Source organism: Pteropus medius, unplaced genomic scaffold (assembly GCF_902729225.1).
Source record: "Pteropus medius unplaced genomic scaffold, Ma_sr-lr_union100, whole genome shotgun sequence".
NCBI classification, from domain to species: Eukaryota; Metazoa; Chordata; class Mammalia; order Chiroptera; family Pteropodidae; genus Pteropus; species Pteropus medius.
The window spans coordinates 16,082,989-16,099,046 of record NW_024354911.1 but is presented as its reverse complement, the minus strand read 5'-3'; the positions used below and the strand labels follow the sequence as shown (position 1 = coordinate 16,099,046).

At 48.9% G+C, this 16,058-nt stretch overlaps 1 protein-coding gene across 1 annotated transcript; it reads right to left on the bottom strand.

The window, feature by feature from the left end:
- Positions 1-612: 612 nt before the first annotated feature.
- FOXA1 (forkhead box A1) lies at positions 613-8,936 on the bottom strand. Its single transcript, XM_039856506.1, has 2 exons — positions 8,387-8,936; positions 613-6,071 (listed from the first exon to the last, which is right to left on the bottom strand). The coding sequence occupies exons 1-2, from the start codon at positions 8,456-8,458 to the stop codon at positions 4,731-4,733; spliced, it is 1,413 nt and encodes a 470-aa protein (XP_039712440.1). The 5' UTR covers positions 8,459-8,936; the 3' UTR covers positions 613-4,730.
- Positions 8,937-16,058: the final 7,122 nt, after the last annotated feature.

The following is a 16,058-nucleotide window of genomic DNA, read 5'->3' as shown; positions in this document are numbered from 1 at the left end:
AAAAAAAAAAAAGCAAAACTTTTATCTTCTGGAATAGATTCAATTTCTAAATAGGAAAGTTGTAAGATTTTACAAGTTGTTTATTTTCGTTAACATTCTTACTCTCATGAGATTTTTTAATGCCAATAATTCTTACTGTTTGGAAAAATCTTATTTCTAAATTTCATCATAATTTACTTACATATTTAGCCCAAGATAGCCTACAAATAATCACCTTTTAGCACATAATTCTCTTGAAGTAGTTAGACATTATCTTAATCTCTTTTAGTTGCAAAACACATTTTACTACAATTCAAATAAACAGTTTAATTTTGAAAGTAAAATATTTTTACAAATTTAGTAAACATCTAATAAATAAGCAATTTTATCTTTACGAGTTTTTCCTCTTGACATTGAAGTATCACATTAAAATACATTATAGCTAAATGTTCTACAATATTACTGCTAAATCAACAGAAAACCAATTGATCTTGAGGAAAGGTTAATTAATTTAGGTTACAGGTCTCCTTCTTTGGTCTGCATTGAAAGGAACTTGTATTGATTGTAGAAGTTTTTTGCAAAGAATTTTAATAAGCATTTTCGTGTAACTGAGATCAATTTTTTAAAGTACCAAAACAACAAGGTCAAATTTTATCACTCCAGGAATACTTTACTGCTATGGCTTATTCAAATCGGTTAGATTCCTGGAAAAGGTAATGTTCTTATGCTTTCAGTGAAATCAGTCGGGTATCTAGGCTTCAGAAAATGAAAATAGGACTTAAGGACGTTAATAGGATTTTATTTGTTTAATCTCTCCTCCCATAATAATTCTCACCAGTTTATTCTGCTATGAGGGGATCGCGAAGGGGACAATGGAAACTAATTTTTATCCTTGATTTAAACACTGTATTAGCCATCATACAGAACAGACTCAGCTGCCGTCTACTAGGGAACACTTCTAAGTTGGGTAGTTTTCGCTGAATAGAACTTGTGAGCTTTTCCTCTTCCCCATGTTTAATTGTCTTCGCTTTTTATCAATTAAAAAAAAACCAAAACCAAAAACGTTTCAAGCCCGTAACAAGGTGAAAGTAACATTTGAAGTTCTTCTCCTCGACACTATTCTCACTCCCAAAACATCTTTCTTTTTTTCTAAAAATGTTTGTTCGTTGGAGTCGTCAGTGCAGCAGAGGGCCTCGGGAGCTTTGCACTTGGGTCTTTTGCAAGGTTTTTCCTTCTCTCTCGCTCGCTCCCTCCCATCTCCCCCAGAGACCCCTCCCCCACCTTGGGCGAAATTCCTAAATAAAGCCAGCCGCGTGGACCGCGCCTGAGTGGTCAGCATCCCCTTTCTGGCCCTGGTCTGCAGGAGCATCTGAAGTGAAGAAATACAGAAACTCCATGACGAAAAGGTGGAGGGGTCTGAATCGGATAGCTAGAAGGCGGTGCGCTGGAGGAGGGTCCCAGCACTCCCTCAAAACCACAGATGTTTTCCTCCTGGCCCTGGGGCGAGGCGCTCCAGCCCCGGGCGTTCCGGCGTTTGTGTGTCTAGGTTTCCGAGGAAGGGATTACGCAGCGGGAGCAGCCGCGGCGGCGCGGGCCTTGGGGCCGCAGGAGCCGTAACGAGGCGCCTGGCCTTCTTTGTTGACTTTTAGGTCTTGGGCTCAACAGAAGATTTATTCGCTAGGAGGGGAAAATGCCCAAACAATGAAGAACTAACTGCACTTGTCACCTCGAGATGCTCGCGGTCCTGCTCTGCCTCCCGCTTCCCAGGCAACTGGCTGTCCTGGCCTCAACCCGTGCGCGTCGTAACGCGGGGGGCTCAGATCGCAACGCTCAGAGCTGGCAGAAAATCGCGGGAGAAGCCCACGAGGCAAGACCTGTCCCCTGCGATCCACCATTCTAGCTTTCCGGGCAGGTCTCCAAAGTGGCCTCGGGTTCTAAACCCGAGGCTCCTCGCCCCTGAAAGCCCAGAAAGAGTCTATGCCAAGTAAGAGCGAGAGCTAAGGCCGACGTAAGCCTGGTGGGTGAAGGCAAGGCATTGTTACTGCTAGTACGTTAGAGAGAGGGAAGGGAACACCACGGAGTGGAACGCACGAAAGTTAGACGATTTTAAAGTCAGTGTGGCCAGGTAAAATTCCGAGGCCCAAGCTCACGCCTTATATTACATTTGGAATTCGAATTTACCAATGTTTGTTTACCCTTTTTCTAAATGTTAAAAAGTTGTTGGGATTGAAAGCTTTTTCCTTTCTTTGAAACTTTTAACGTCCTTCCCAGGCCTCTAAATCGGATTTTGAAATTACTCAAACCAGTAATTTCCTCCTTCTTTCATTAGCTGAAGTGAGAGCGGGGGTTTGGGATTTCTGGATATTTCTCAAGTGCTACATGGCACCCTTTCTCTCATCTGGGGAGGCAATTACGCAATAATTAAGGGACTCACACAGCTCTTTTTATCTTGTCCTCGGTGTAGAGTGGGGCGATCAAAGTAAAAGCTGTTCAAGTTCAAGCCCTGGAGAAGACGGAGTTCATACACAAGGGCTCAGGCAGGCCAGCCTCTGCTTGGGCTGGTGGTGTTATTGTTGGTGTCAATCTGAACAAGACTTACAAAGAAATAGGTGGACTGGAAAGTGAGCCTACTATCAAAGGAGATTAATGATTTTGTGATCTCAAGCAACTGTAGGGGTGTGAAGTTGCATTTAAAAGCTTCTTAGAAGGCAAACAAATCAGCAGCTTTAAGTTCTCTAGAACGGTATTTTTAGAAACAATATTTTAAAAATATCTTCATAGAATATAAAATAGCAGCTACCATGAACTGTCCTGATGGCACAAATCTTCCCCTACAGGAGTGAATTAACTGGCTTCCCTAGACCCCCTCCAAACCTACTGTGATGGTTAAATTTTGTTTCTCTTTTAATGTAAAGAGGGTTTAGGATTCTCTGTTGTAGACAACTTAATTTTAACAGCTGCATCTGATATTTTATTCTCACTCAAATGCTTCTCAGATAAAAGAAAATGATACATTGAGGAAGAGGGAAAGGTAGTTAAATTAATAGTATTTGATTTCATTGTGGAAAGGCTCAAAGGATACAGAAGGCTTAAGCCCATGTCAAAAATTGAAGTAAACATCACTGAGAATAAAGAACCTTAAAAATCTCAGTTCTTGGAATATTAAATCAATCTATCTACCCACTTTTACTGAATTTCGTTAATGACTTTTTACTAGCTACATGTTCGTATAATAAACATAAACAAGTGTTTTAGATTATTTTCCTTTTCATTTATATTCAGTGCCAGACTTTGAAAATCATATTCAGAATATCTATTTTGGATTTAATTAAGGAAAATAACAAAAATCTTTTTTGTTAACATTTGATTTATTTAAAGTCCTTAACTGCAAATGATCAAGAACATATTCCACGGCTTAAAATTTATCATTTTTGTTATTTAAATCAAAATATTTTAATTACAATCACACTGATAAAAATTAACATTTTAATTTGTAATTTTAACCATCATTTAAAGCAATTGCAGCTGTAAAGAAAAAATAAACCATGCAATAAATTAACATTGAAAAAGCAAAAAGGAATAATAATGAAACCCGTCTGGCTATACTAACACCATGTCCAACTGTGAAAAGTGCATTAACACTGAATGAAACAAGCACACGATGGCAATAATTAAAATGACCACAATCAATTGAATTTTGGAATCTTGGACCAAATTTTGAAATACAGCTCCCTATAACATCTCTCCTCCAACATTGTAATATTCTCCCTTTTTTTTCTAGAGAAAAATATTCTTTAAATGGTATAGATACACAGAAGCAAATTTTATACATATTATGTGACCTCAGAATGACACGACTATGGCACTCTGCAAAGCAAGGAGCAGAGTTACTGAGGAGAGCAATTCCTGAGGAAATGATTCCCAGGGCTATGAATGGGAGCAGAGGACAAGGAGGGGGTGTCTTTGTAACTTCTTGGTCCAGCAACTTTTGAAAATATAGCATGTATACCACCTAACTATTACCTCTATATGTTATGTAAATATATGGAGGATGTCTACATATCTGAGCATGTGCATAAATAAGTCGGCACATAATATATATGTATTTCACTTTAAAACATGTTATCTGAATGTATCAGAAATGTAAATTGAAAAACAAATGGCTCTGATGTTTTTAATCTGTTTGTTTTGCTGCATAAAAACAGCATTGTCCTTCAATACTTTTAACAGTCCCTAGTGTCTACTTGTTTCTTCACCCTTTCAGTTCTTATGGTGAAGAGTATTGCCATAGACCTGTAAACTTGTGGGGAAGGGGTGGGGGGTGGTCAGATGAGGAGGGAAAAAAAGCACAAACAAATATTTTACAAGCTTGACCATCTTTCTTTTTTTAAATAAACCTTGCACACACTAGATTGTGCCTGAAGAGGAAAGAGGAACGAAAGGGAGAGGGACAAGGAAGTAGAGGATTTTATATATACACTTGTGGATCATTAAACTTTGCAGGAAAAAATTTTGTTGGTTTAGGGTGGGTTTTCTTCTTAATAATATACACAAGGCGTTTTGAATAACAATAAAGTAACAGTCTTTTGCACTGGGGGAAAGATTGTACACACACAAAAGGAAACAAAAATAGTCGGGATTCTATTATGCTGTTGACGGCTTGGTATGTGTGGTTTTGCTTGCTGTTGATTTTTTTCCCCCTCTCCTGCTACCAGCATGGCCATGCCAAACAAGCCCCTAGTCTAAGAGAGCTAGGAAGTGTTTAGGACAGGTCTGGAATACACACCTTGGTAGTAGGCCGGCTCCAGGGCTGAGGGCTCGATGGGGCTCCTGGTGGCCACTGAGGCGCTGCCCAGCGGCAGGCTGGAGGGCAATGCGGCGCCATAGGGCGAGTACTGTAGCGCCTGCTCGTATGCCTTGAAGTCCAGCTTGTGCTGCTGCTCCGAGGAGGACATGAGGTTGTTGATGGAGAAGGGGTGGTTGAAGGAATAGTGGGGGTCCCCTTTCAGGTGCAGCTGGGACTCGTGGGGTGCCAGACCATGCACCGGGTGGGAAGGGGGCACAGATACCAATGCCCCAGGCCCAGAGCTGATCGGGGGTGCAGTTGAGGAGGCTGGAGTCTTCAACTCCGAGGCGCCCCCTGTCGCCGTCGCCCCGCTGTGGTCCAGAGTCTGGGGGCTGGCGGCGGGCCCAGAGGCCGGCGCGCCCTCTAGCTGGCCGGCCTTACCGTGCACGCCCCGATGAAGGGGCGAGTCGCCGCTGGGGTTGGCTGCGGCTGAGGGGTCCTTGCGGCTCTCAGAGCCGCCCTTGGGGCCACCACCGCTCCCGCTCCCTCCCCCGGCCCCTGGTTGCTTCTCACACTTGAAGCGCTTCTGGCGGCGCAAGTAACAGCCATTCTCGAACATGTTGCCAGAGTCCGGGTGCAGCGTCCAGTAGGAGCCCTTGCCTGGCTTGTCCGGGGAGCGCGCCACTTTAACGAAGCAGTCGTTGAAGGAGAGCGAGTGGCGGATGGAGTTCTGCCAGCGCTGCTGGTTCTGCCGGTAATAGGGAAAGAGGTCCATGATCCACTGGTAGATCTCGCTCAGGGTGAGCATCTTGCTGGGCGCCTGCTGGATGGCCATGGTGATGAGCGAGATGTATGAGTAGGGAGGTTTGGCGTGCGGGTAGCTGCGCTTGAAAGTCTTGGCGTCGCCACCACCGCCCCCGGCCCGGCTGCGGCCCAGGTTCGACGGCGCATATGCCATGGGGCTCATGCACGGGTTCATGGCGGCGGCATAGGGGCCCAGGCCGTTCATGGAGGCCGTGGGCTGCGCGCCCATGGTGCCCATGCCGCCCGGGCTCAGCGTCGTCCCCATGGCAGTCACCCCTGCTGCTGTCATGCTATTCATGGCGCCCGTGGAGCCGCCGGGCATGCCAGCCACAGTGCCGGGGCTCAGGCCAGTACCCAGGCCCGGGTTCGCATAGGACATGTTGAATGAAGCTGGGGTCATGTTGCCGCTCGTGGTCATGGTGTTCATGGTCATGTAGGTATTCATGGAATTCATGGAGCCCAGGCCCGAGTTCATGTTGCCAACCTGGACCGAGGAGTAGGCCTGGAGCGGAGACAGCAAGTGAGGAGGCCCCGAAGGGCTGGGTTAGTGGTGGGCGAACCCCAACACAAGAGGAGAGCATTTCTGCAAAGCATAGGATCCCTCCACCCAGAGCAAACCGTCAGGTACTCTTCCCAGAAACAGCAGAGATGTCTTCCACAGCAAGGGGGAAAAAATCCTAGCATGGCAGGCATGAAAGACAAGCGCTCACAGAAAGTATGTCCCCAGGAAGATGTGTAATCGCCTTACTCGCCAGGCTCAGGGGCTGGCTTCTGGGGTCCTCCATCTCCTCCTCCATCCACTCCAGGTGGCATCCCAGTCTCCACCACAGACCCGCCTAGGCAAAGTGTCCTTTTGGTAAAAAGGAGTCAAAACTCCGAAAATAGAATTAAACTCTGACCCTGTGCTTATTCGCCCCACCTTAAAGGTGGGTGGGTTTGGTTACCCAGCCCCAGAGGCCTGGCAACAGGGCATCAACTCGGTGCTCATCTCCCAGAAACCTGCCAGGCCCGCTGACCATGTAGCAGACTCAGATGTGTGCGGTGGCTATTAATTAAACTCTCCCTGACAGAGTAAAACATCCAGGGCCATATGAACATCCATTTCCCAACAACTGGCTTTACTGTCTTAGCAGTTTTCGCCAAATGGTGTCTTTTAGTTGTTCATTATATTTAGAAGTAGTGTTTTGCAACTATTTGTAGCAACTGTAATATTAAAAGAGAAAGAAACTCAGAGACTAGATAAATTTGGGGGAAAATTGAAAATAGATCTACAACGGTAGAAGGGGCAGGGAGGGGTGTACAATAAGATCAATGCACTACATACATTTAACTTTAACATGACTTTACATGTACACCTCTTCAAGCCATTCAAAAACTTGCACTAATTTTGTTACCTATTTCCAGCCCCCGAACGTTTGAAAATTCTGTGACACAATTTGTTAAAATAAGCATCTGTTTTTTCATTTACTGATATGTTGCTGATTATTTCAAACTCTCGCTTTTGAAACTATATAAAAATAGTTTCATATATTTTAAAATTCCAAAATCAAAGTCTATTTATTATCTACTTCCGAATTCTTACCTTTAACCTGTAAGGAAGCTCTTTCAATAGAGGACTTAATTGACTAGCAGGTCAAGATAACTACATCTGAATTAAACCTGAGGAAGAGTTCTCCTTTTAAAATCACCAGTAGGAGAAAATCCTTATTGATAGCAATTTTAGAAAGTACTAAATATATTACAAATATAGAATCCACAAATATAAAAGCTACTTCTCTGATAATTTAATAAAAATGATATCCTTAAATTTATTTTCGTCAGCAAATATGACTTCATTTGAAAACAAAAGGTGAACAGATTTAACTAGGCACACACTCTATGGTATGCAAATAAACTCGTATGTTTATCAACATATAAGTATACAAATCTAAGTTAATTACCATGAAAATTTTTCCTGATTCTATAATTTTCTGCCTATGTCTTAAACTATATTTTACTTTTTCTTTTTCGTTTCCTCTCTCTAAGATTGTTCAAGGCAGTTTCAGTAAGGGTTTTTAATAAAGGGAAACTTTGGGGGGGGGTAATCACCAGCTGTTTCCAGAGAAATACTTTTTTTGGTAGTAGTCCTTCCTGTATCCGATTTTCCTCGCAATCTCTTTGTGCACATTGCAAAATAAACTACATGAACGTGCCACCAAGGGGACAATGAAGAGAAACAGGTTCTCTGCCCCGAGTGCTGGAGGAAAAGTCAGTTTGCCTCAGCGCCACCCAGCGGTTCTAGAGAAGAATGGGCACACTTGTCCCCAAACAGGGCTTTTTGAAGAAGTTTTACAAAATTTCAGAATCGGTTCATTATTAAGACGCTCAACACAGCAACCACCCGCTTTCCTCAGAAGACGTCTGTGAATTCGACCGCAGGATGAAGAGGCCGCCCTTGTAGGCAAACTCTAGCTTTTTCAGAGTAGCCTCCAACTCGTGCCATCGCCCGCCAGTCCGCCAACCCGCGGCACCCCGGGCCCGGCTCCGGCTCTCCGTAGGGAAGAGGCAAGTGCTTCCTAGAGCGGGTACTTTCAAAGGCCAGAATCTCCTTAACTCCTTTCGCCCGCTCCAAGCTCCGAGAATCGGCCTCCCCCGCGGGGCAGCGGATCCGCTCCCAGGCCCGGTCAAGGCCCGGCCAGGGCCACACCGGGTGGGCGTGCAGCGGAGGCACTGAGGAGGCGCCCCCAGTCCGTCGGCCGCCCACCTTGCCCAGCGTCCGCCTCGTGCGGCCTCCCCCGGCACAGGCTCCCAATGTCCCACCTGGTGCCCGCCTCTCACCTCCTGAGTGTCCGCGTAGTAGCTGTTCCAGTCGCTGCTCTCATGCCCTTCCATCTTCACAGTCCCTAACATCCTGGAGCCACCCAGCCCTATGCAACCATCCAGCCCTGTGCAAAGCGACGGGCGGCCGCGCGGTGCGGGGCGGGGGGCAGGGAGCCGAGCAGCTGCAGTTACCCGAGCGCCCGCGCCGGCCCAATGCCACCCTAGCGAGAAGGAAGCCGGGCACTGCGGGGCGCGGCGTGCGCGGCGGCAGCGGCGGCGCGGCGGGCGGGGGCAGGCGGCGGCCGCGGAGCGCGGCGCCCGGGAGCGCCTCCGCGGGAAGTGAGCGAGCGGCCTCTGTGAGACGAGTGCAGTTGAGCTGATGTGGATCTTACGTCGCTCGAGTGCCCACCTCCTCGTCCTCTCCCCATTTGTCCGCCGCACAAAGACGCTCGCACCTACAAAGCCCGAGGTGCACCTGCGAGGCGGCCGCGCGCCAGTCCAGCCGCCGCGCCTCCCGCCCAGCAGCGCCACAGCCGCGCGCGCCCCCTGCGCCCCCTCCCGCTGAGCCCCCCCACCCCAAGCCCGGCCCTCACTTTGTTTGCAAAGCAGCGTAATTGGTTTAAGCCTGGAGGCTGGAGGAAGAGGGAAATGGGGTGGGGGTGGGGTGTAACCCCCTTTGGAAGAGGAAAAAAGAAAAATAGGCGGGGCCGAGCGGGCTAGCGAGGGTTCTCGATGGGAACCGCGCGGCCGGAGATGGGCTGGGGCAGTGACGTTGGAGCCCAGGCTCGCGGGGCAGTGCTGGCTAAATGACTCCAGGGACCCTCCCCAGGAGACCTACTGCCTTTTGGAAGCTTGGGCAGCGGCCCTGTCCCGCACCCCTCCTGCTCTTCTGCCCGCTTCTAGCCCCCACCCTCTTGATTCCTAACCTAAAGTTCGACCCTGGGAGACACGAGAATACAGACTTTCCCCTCCCTTCCCCGCACCGCCCCCGCCCCCCGTCCCCGGACTTCAGGCTTGAAAAAGGAAAAAGCCTCACTTTCGACCCGTCACTAGAAACTCGGCCATCTGAGTCAGCCAAGCTGAGTGACGTTAGGCCGATCCGGGCTCTTGGCTAGCAGAGTGGAGGCGCTGCCACGAAACCCGTACCTGCGGCTAAGAGCAGGTGAGTCACAGCACCGTTTTATATCTTTATGACATAACTTTTTTTCCGCCTCGGTCCGCTCTACTACCTTTTCATCTGTAGCAATCATAAAGAGGAAGAAACAGAAACAGAACAGATGTCTATGTGATAGGGCAGGCGGACCCTAGTCGGGCCGTCCTCCTTCAGCCCAGCTCCTCCTCCTGCCCCCCTTCCGCAGTCTCAGGGACTGAGTTGGAGGCGACCGTCTGGTTTCTGATAGGGAAAGGTCAGGGGGAGGAGACATCTTCCTAAATACGCGCGTTAGTTGGGAGAGTCTGGGCGAGGGCGCGGGAATGCAACTACTCCGCTAGTAAGGTGCCAGGCGGAAGCCAGCGGTGGTCCGCGGAGGTGACTGGTCCCATCTGTGGCCCAGAGGGGCCAGGCTAGTACCCTAGGCGCTCACTTAGTTCCTAATCGGTCTTGGACATCCGTCGGAAGTTCCCCCCAAGTAGTCCCTTGGCTCCTTTGAGGCCATGGGAAGTGGATTGCTCACAAGTCCTAGGGAGTACCAACTACAGTAACTGGGTGATAGGTACTGAGTTGGTGATAGGTTGAGCGATGGTGCATGTGCGAGTTTCTGAATGCGTTTCTGAATATGTGTGTGAGTTTTTGAGTGTAACCATGTGTTTCTGAGTGTGTGTGTGACCATGTGTATTGTACCCTCTGTAGAACCATTAGGTTTTTTTAAGTAACAACAAAAATTTTTTTTTAAATGACTAAGAATCCGCAAAAATATTCTTGTTTGGCAGTTTTAAAAATGTAATTAATCTCATTTTGAGAAACGTGTTTTAACTTGTCTTCCAGATACCTTTCCCCCCTGTGCTTTGTTCTTTTAAACCTTTCTTCCTTGAAATCTGGCAACAGAATCGCGTTAAATCCTTGAACCAAACAAATCTCCTAAATCAGCAGGGGAGCAGGAGAGGGTGAAGATGTGCAGTTAAGGAAATAAAAAAGATAAAAGCACTGGAATACAATTCCTCCCCCCCCCACACACAAAATATGGGAGGCAGAGAGGTGGCCTGTCACATTGTAAAGAAAAGAATGAGTGAAATTAAATACACCTGGAAATCAGAGCAGGCACCCTCCCCAACTGCAGCCTGCCCCTGTGACTGAAAGTCAGTCCTATTAGTTTGTGTAAATGTATCTTCAGATGTGAGGGTCTGCACATATTTCTCAGGGCGACAGCCAGGAACTAATTCTTTTGTGCAAAGTTCTCATCAGCAACAGGACCTTAAGTTTTATTTGTAAGGTACACGAATGCTTAGTTTCCTCAGCCTGATCAGGGGGACTTTCAGCTAATGAGTTTCCTTGTTCCTGCGGTGATAGTCCAACGCCCTTTTGGCTCTTCAACAGCTTGGAACATAACTAGGGTATTTTCTATGGGTAGTAACTTAGTAATAGCTTTTATGGTGCACAAAAAGCTGGCACTTTAAGGGAGGAAAGAACGGTGTCACTTTAAAGGAAGTCGATTTAAAAAATGAAATATTTTTCTTCTTTCGCTCACTTCCCAAACATACTAGGCCTCACTTTTTTTTTTTTTAAAGTCAATTTAAGAAAAAGAAAGCCCCCTGTTCATAGCGGGATGGCTAAAGTGAAGTTTCTTCAGGGCGTCTTCAAAGCCCAAGACCAGTGGTGAAGAGGGGATTCTGCCAGCTTTAGAGCCTTGATCCAGCTTGGGGGTTCCCGGGTCTGCGGACCGAGAAATTCCCGCGATCACAGCGCCTCCTGTCGTGGGGAGCGAACGCTGAATCCTCCCACCTGCGCCCCCAGCAAGCCAGGGAAGACCGGAATCCCGCACGCCTCTCTCAGCCGGAGATTGTGGTCCATACAGCTGACTGCCAGAGGCCAAGAAGAAGGAAAGGTGGCAGCTCGGTTAGCTCCCAGACTATCTCCATCTCAGTGGTGGTAATTGTAAGACGCCTAACAAATGTAGTTGAAGTTCTAGTGCAATCAGTTGCCAGCCAGCCATTTACCCGAGTTTTAAAAGCGAATCGTCAGGGTCATGCTAGGTCTTGATTTGGAAAATAAAAAGCAAACAAATAAAACAAAGCTGCTGCCCCCAGGTTGCTGGCCAGTACGCAGTCAGATGACCTGCCTGGCTGCTGCAGCCTGTTCATGTCCAAACTCTTCTTCCAAATAGGCCCTCTCTTTACGCTTTGCAGAACATGGTGCTGCGCTTTCCGGGTAACTAGACCTGTTTTCAGCCTCAAGGAGGCAGGGAGGCGGGGGAGCCACGAGAGCAGCCACGTGGCAGCTCCTGGAGAGGCCCAGGCCAAATTCGCCTAGGCGAGGACGGATTTGCGGGAGCTTGTGGAGGCCCAGGTAGCGGGGAAGGCAAGCTTCTCAGGCAGAAGAAGCTGGGGCGGTCAAGACAGTGGAGTGCGGGGGTACTCCCAGATGGCGAAGGGCGGAGGAAGCGGCTCCGCCCTTCCCGGAAGCTGTGCCTTCTACGCCTTTGGGGTCAGCTCCCTGCCCAGTCCCGCTGTGAGAGCTGGCGGCACAAGGTCCATCAGACAAACTCGGCTATCTCTGCTTCCTTTTCCCAGCATGACCAGGTTGGGAGACCCTTCCGCCGATCTTCATCGGGGCAGGGAGAAGCAAAGGGCGACGACGGCGAGGGACGAAGGAAAGGCTATGGGCTCGCGCCTTGGGGCCCAGTCGGCTGCCTGGGGGCGGCGCCGGGGTCCTTCCCGTTTAGCTGGATAGCAGGGCAGGCAAAAAAACAAACCTTGGGCGGCGAAGCCCTGCAGTGTCCCTTGGAGCCTTCTGAGGACTTCCTGCTCGGGTTTCCCTAGAGTGTCCCCTTTTCCCGCCGACCCTCCCCACGACGGGGCTGTGGTCAGGCCTCGGCCTCCGTGGGCCTAGCCACGTTCAGTGCAGTGTGGTCCGAGCTCCTCTCCAGGCCCCCACCCGTCACCCAGTTAAGAAGCTTAAACTCTCCGCCTGCCGGGGAGAATCACACACATTGAAACTAAGACCTGTTGTCTTTCACATGGTTCAAAACCGACCCGGACCAGGATCCGGGGTCATTTTAGGACTGAGGAAGGCCTGGGAAGCAACTGTTTGCCCTTGTGTGTGCCTGGCCTTCGCAAACCGAGGTGTGTGCTGGACTGGAGAACCGACCCCGGCGGCGCCGCGAGAGGGCAGACCCCAGCGCCTGCCTTCAGTCTCCCGCCCACAACCGCGGGAGGCGCGGCGACCCAGGCCTTCGGGGCCCACCGCCGCCCCGACCAGTCTGAGGCGCAGGGGGCTGGGAAAGGAGAAGCACGGAACTCCTGGACCTTCACTGCTCTCTTCTTTTTCCTTTCCTTTCCTTTCCTTTTCCTTTTCCTTCCTCAAACTTTCCTTCCTCTGACCTTACTTCTATCATGAAATCATTAATTAAGAAATGAATTCACGACTCATTTGTGGGCTCTTTCTGACACCCCGCTATCTAGCTACACGGGAAGGACCCCCGCGTCCGACTCTCAGTAGGTAGGGGCCCTGGGGCCACCTAACCGGTCCTGTCGGGAGGTTCCATACCTAGAAGTCTAGGGTTCCCCGCCTCACCCCTGGCCGGGGTTAGTGTGCGTGGATCATCATATGTACACAAGTAGGGCTTTCACTTTACCGAAAAAATGTAACATTTTCATCCCAATTCTCTACCGTTGGGTTTGTCCCTACCAATACTGCGCCTGAAGCCGCCGCCGGATTTCTAAGCTGCCCAGGGCGCAGGCCTGGCTCACTCGCAGCCGGATGTCGGAGCCGGAGCTTCTCCCCACCCAGCCTCACCCGCGGGCGACAAAACCGTCCCTCTGGCCGTGAGCGAGCATTGCCTTGCCAAAATCAACTTGAATTTTCATGTATTCAAATGAGAAAGATTGGGAAGGCGTCTTGCCCTCCTGAGCAATTTCTAGCCTTGGAAGGAAGGAGTAAGTGTCCCATGGGTCCCCGCGGAGAACGGAACCTCTCTCCCTCCAGGCCTGGGTAGCGGCTATGGCGTCTCTGCCCAGGCCTGGGTCCTCGTGGCAGTCACGCGTCTCCAGGCAGCTGTGTTGCCTGAGTTACCAACTGTTTTATTCACAGTGGTCAGCGCCAGCTCCAGGAAGTGCCGGGTCTCAGCTAGTCTCCCCTCTTGAGCGCCCCTGGAGCCCTGTCTCTCCTGAACGGTGCCCTTACTTTCCTCTGGCTTCTTGAAAACTGCTGGGGCTGGGGTCCTAGGGGATGGACTGGAAATGCACGCTTCAGAAACAGAGTTGGAAATCAGGGGAAAGAAAACTTGACAAATTTTAGGTCTGAGAGCAAAATGGGACTAGCGTGGCTGAGGCCCTACTGCGTGCCACAGACTAGGCGGGGCGCTTTGAGATCCCTGCATTTTCCCCATCTGCTGCTTCAGGTGTGCAAGAGCTGGGAGGCTGGAACCATGGGTGAGGGTGAGTCAGAACCTCTCCACGCAGAAGCTCGCACTAATGGGGCGCTGTGATGGAAACCGAGGGCGCCAGAAAATTCAACGAATGTCATCTCTTGCTTCGAGGTTGCCAGCTTAAACCTAAATCCTTCCTGAACGGTCGACGAGTATTTAACTTCTCAGTCCCTGACCCACTCCTCCCATTACCCATCCCCACCCACCACCACACACACTCTCGGAGCTTTCCCACGGCCCCTCAGTCGGCCTCGGTGGTTTTAACTTTGGCTATTCAAATGTGATTATCCTCAAATTTACATAGTTCTATTTAACAGAGCTTTTGCAATAATCATATAAACCCTATCCTACAAGGGGGAAAAAGGTGAAAATGCATTCTAGTCAGGCTTTTTTACATTGTGTGGGTTTCTTGATTTCTCCCGTAATTTAAAAATTGTGCTTTGGACTGACAAAAAGACTAGTTTATTGGCATGGCTAGAGGGACGTTACATTCATTATTTAAAATTAAAATTCGATTGGAGGACACTGTTGAGTGGCTGCTTCTGGGACTTCCAGCAGCTATTCCAGAGCTAACATCAGAAGAAAGTTTTGTTTTAAAAATGATGCATTCGTTTGAAGTTGTTTGATTTTTCTTGTTCTGTGGGCCACAAAATCACTTCCTAGTTCACTTTGTGGTGAGTCTACTTTTAAACAAACAAACAAAAAAACTAGGAAGGAGCTTCCTTGACAGCGTTGCTTTTTGCTGTGATACTAGCAAGATTTGCAGGAACTCTGACCACTTTCTGAATGCTGCAGCCCTGCTTGCCTACAATAAAAGGATAGGTAAGAAATGCAGCTGCCAACATTAGGCATGATCTGTGGTGGCAAGTCCAGTGAAGCCTCCCAGGGTCTGGGTGAGGACTTGGCAGACCTCCCCAACCAACTGAGCCCTTCCCTTTTTAGGTCCACACCTTGCTCTAGATTCCTTCCAGGCTCTTATCACTCCTCTAAAGCAAATTACATTTGTGTGGTTTTCATTTTTTTCTTCCCCACTGAGAGTGGGGACCATAGTGGTCCCATTGCCAGAACAGAGCCTGGAGCACAGTAGACTTTCAATAAAGATTTGTGGACTCAATCAATGAACTAAGTGCCCCAAACCAGAGACTGGCCAGGCTGGCATTAGGTGAAAAAGGATGCTGGAATCTAGAAACCTTATCCACCCTCTCCAAAGTCTCCAAGTGAGAGTACCTCAGGGACATGTCTCAGCTGGGTGAACTTGTGAAATGAATGAGTGGATGGACAGATGCTTCAAGAAGAAGGGAGTGAAGCGGGGTGTCTCAGAGCTGTGGGATCCCTGGGCTTCCAAGACAACTGGGCATGACTCTTCCCCCGGTATCCATGCTTGATTCGAACCAGAATCATTCAGGTGACATGATCAAATTGGAAATGTCCCCACCTCACCAGTTCCTGGACTTGGCAAAATCAGCTGCCCTCTTGCCCATCTAAGGGCTGTCAAGGTGTGGCTCAAGGCAAATATTCCACTTCTCCCCTCCCCCCACTCCCCACCCACAGCGCTGTGTAAAGGCAGCGTCCCTGCCTTTCAATAGCAGATATGGATTAAAAGTTAAAGAACCCCATCAACTTTGCATCAAATAAAATGTTTCACTTGGTGCTGTGAAGGAAACGTCGGTGTTTAAATAATATGTTTAAATTGGCAAACAAATGAAGCCGAGCCCACGCAGTGAGAAAGGAAAAGCCCTGAAGCAGAGCTCTCTGGTAGTCCGGGGTTCTGCTCCCCAGCTTCCAGCGCGAGGCATGCTGTCTTCCCACCCCGAAGCTGGGGGCAGGAGTGGTGGCAGCGACTGGGGCCGGGTTTTGCGCAGTGAGAGTTAGTGATACAATACTCCTGGGAGCCGGGTTCTCGGCGTGCTGTGGCGGTGGCCCCGCACTTGAAATTATCAGGCATTTACCTGAATTGCCTCCCTGTCTTTAGGGTACAAAATATTTTATTACATGCTTTCTCTGTGTAGTGTAATTATTTTCTTAAAACTCTCCGAAACTGCCTTGTGTTTCAAGCTAGTAACCGAAGACCCCTCATATCAACTTGTCCACCTGAAGTTTTATTTGCC

Excerpts from the sequence above, each read along its gene's own strand:
- FOXA1 (XM_039856506.1), bottom strand. The coding sequence starts at position 8,458 with ATGTTAGGGACTGTGAAGATGGAAGGGCATGAGAGCAGCGACTGGAAC. Across the intron at positions 6,072-8,386 it reads ACTACGCGGACACTCAGGAG|GCCTACTCCTCGGTCCAGGT; the intron begins GTGAGAGGCGGG and ends TCTCCGCTCCAG.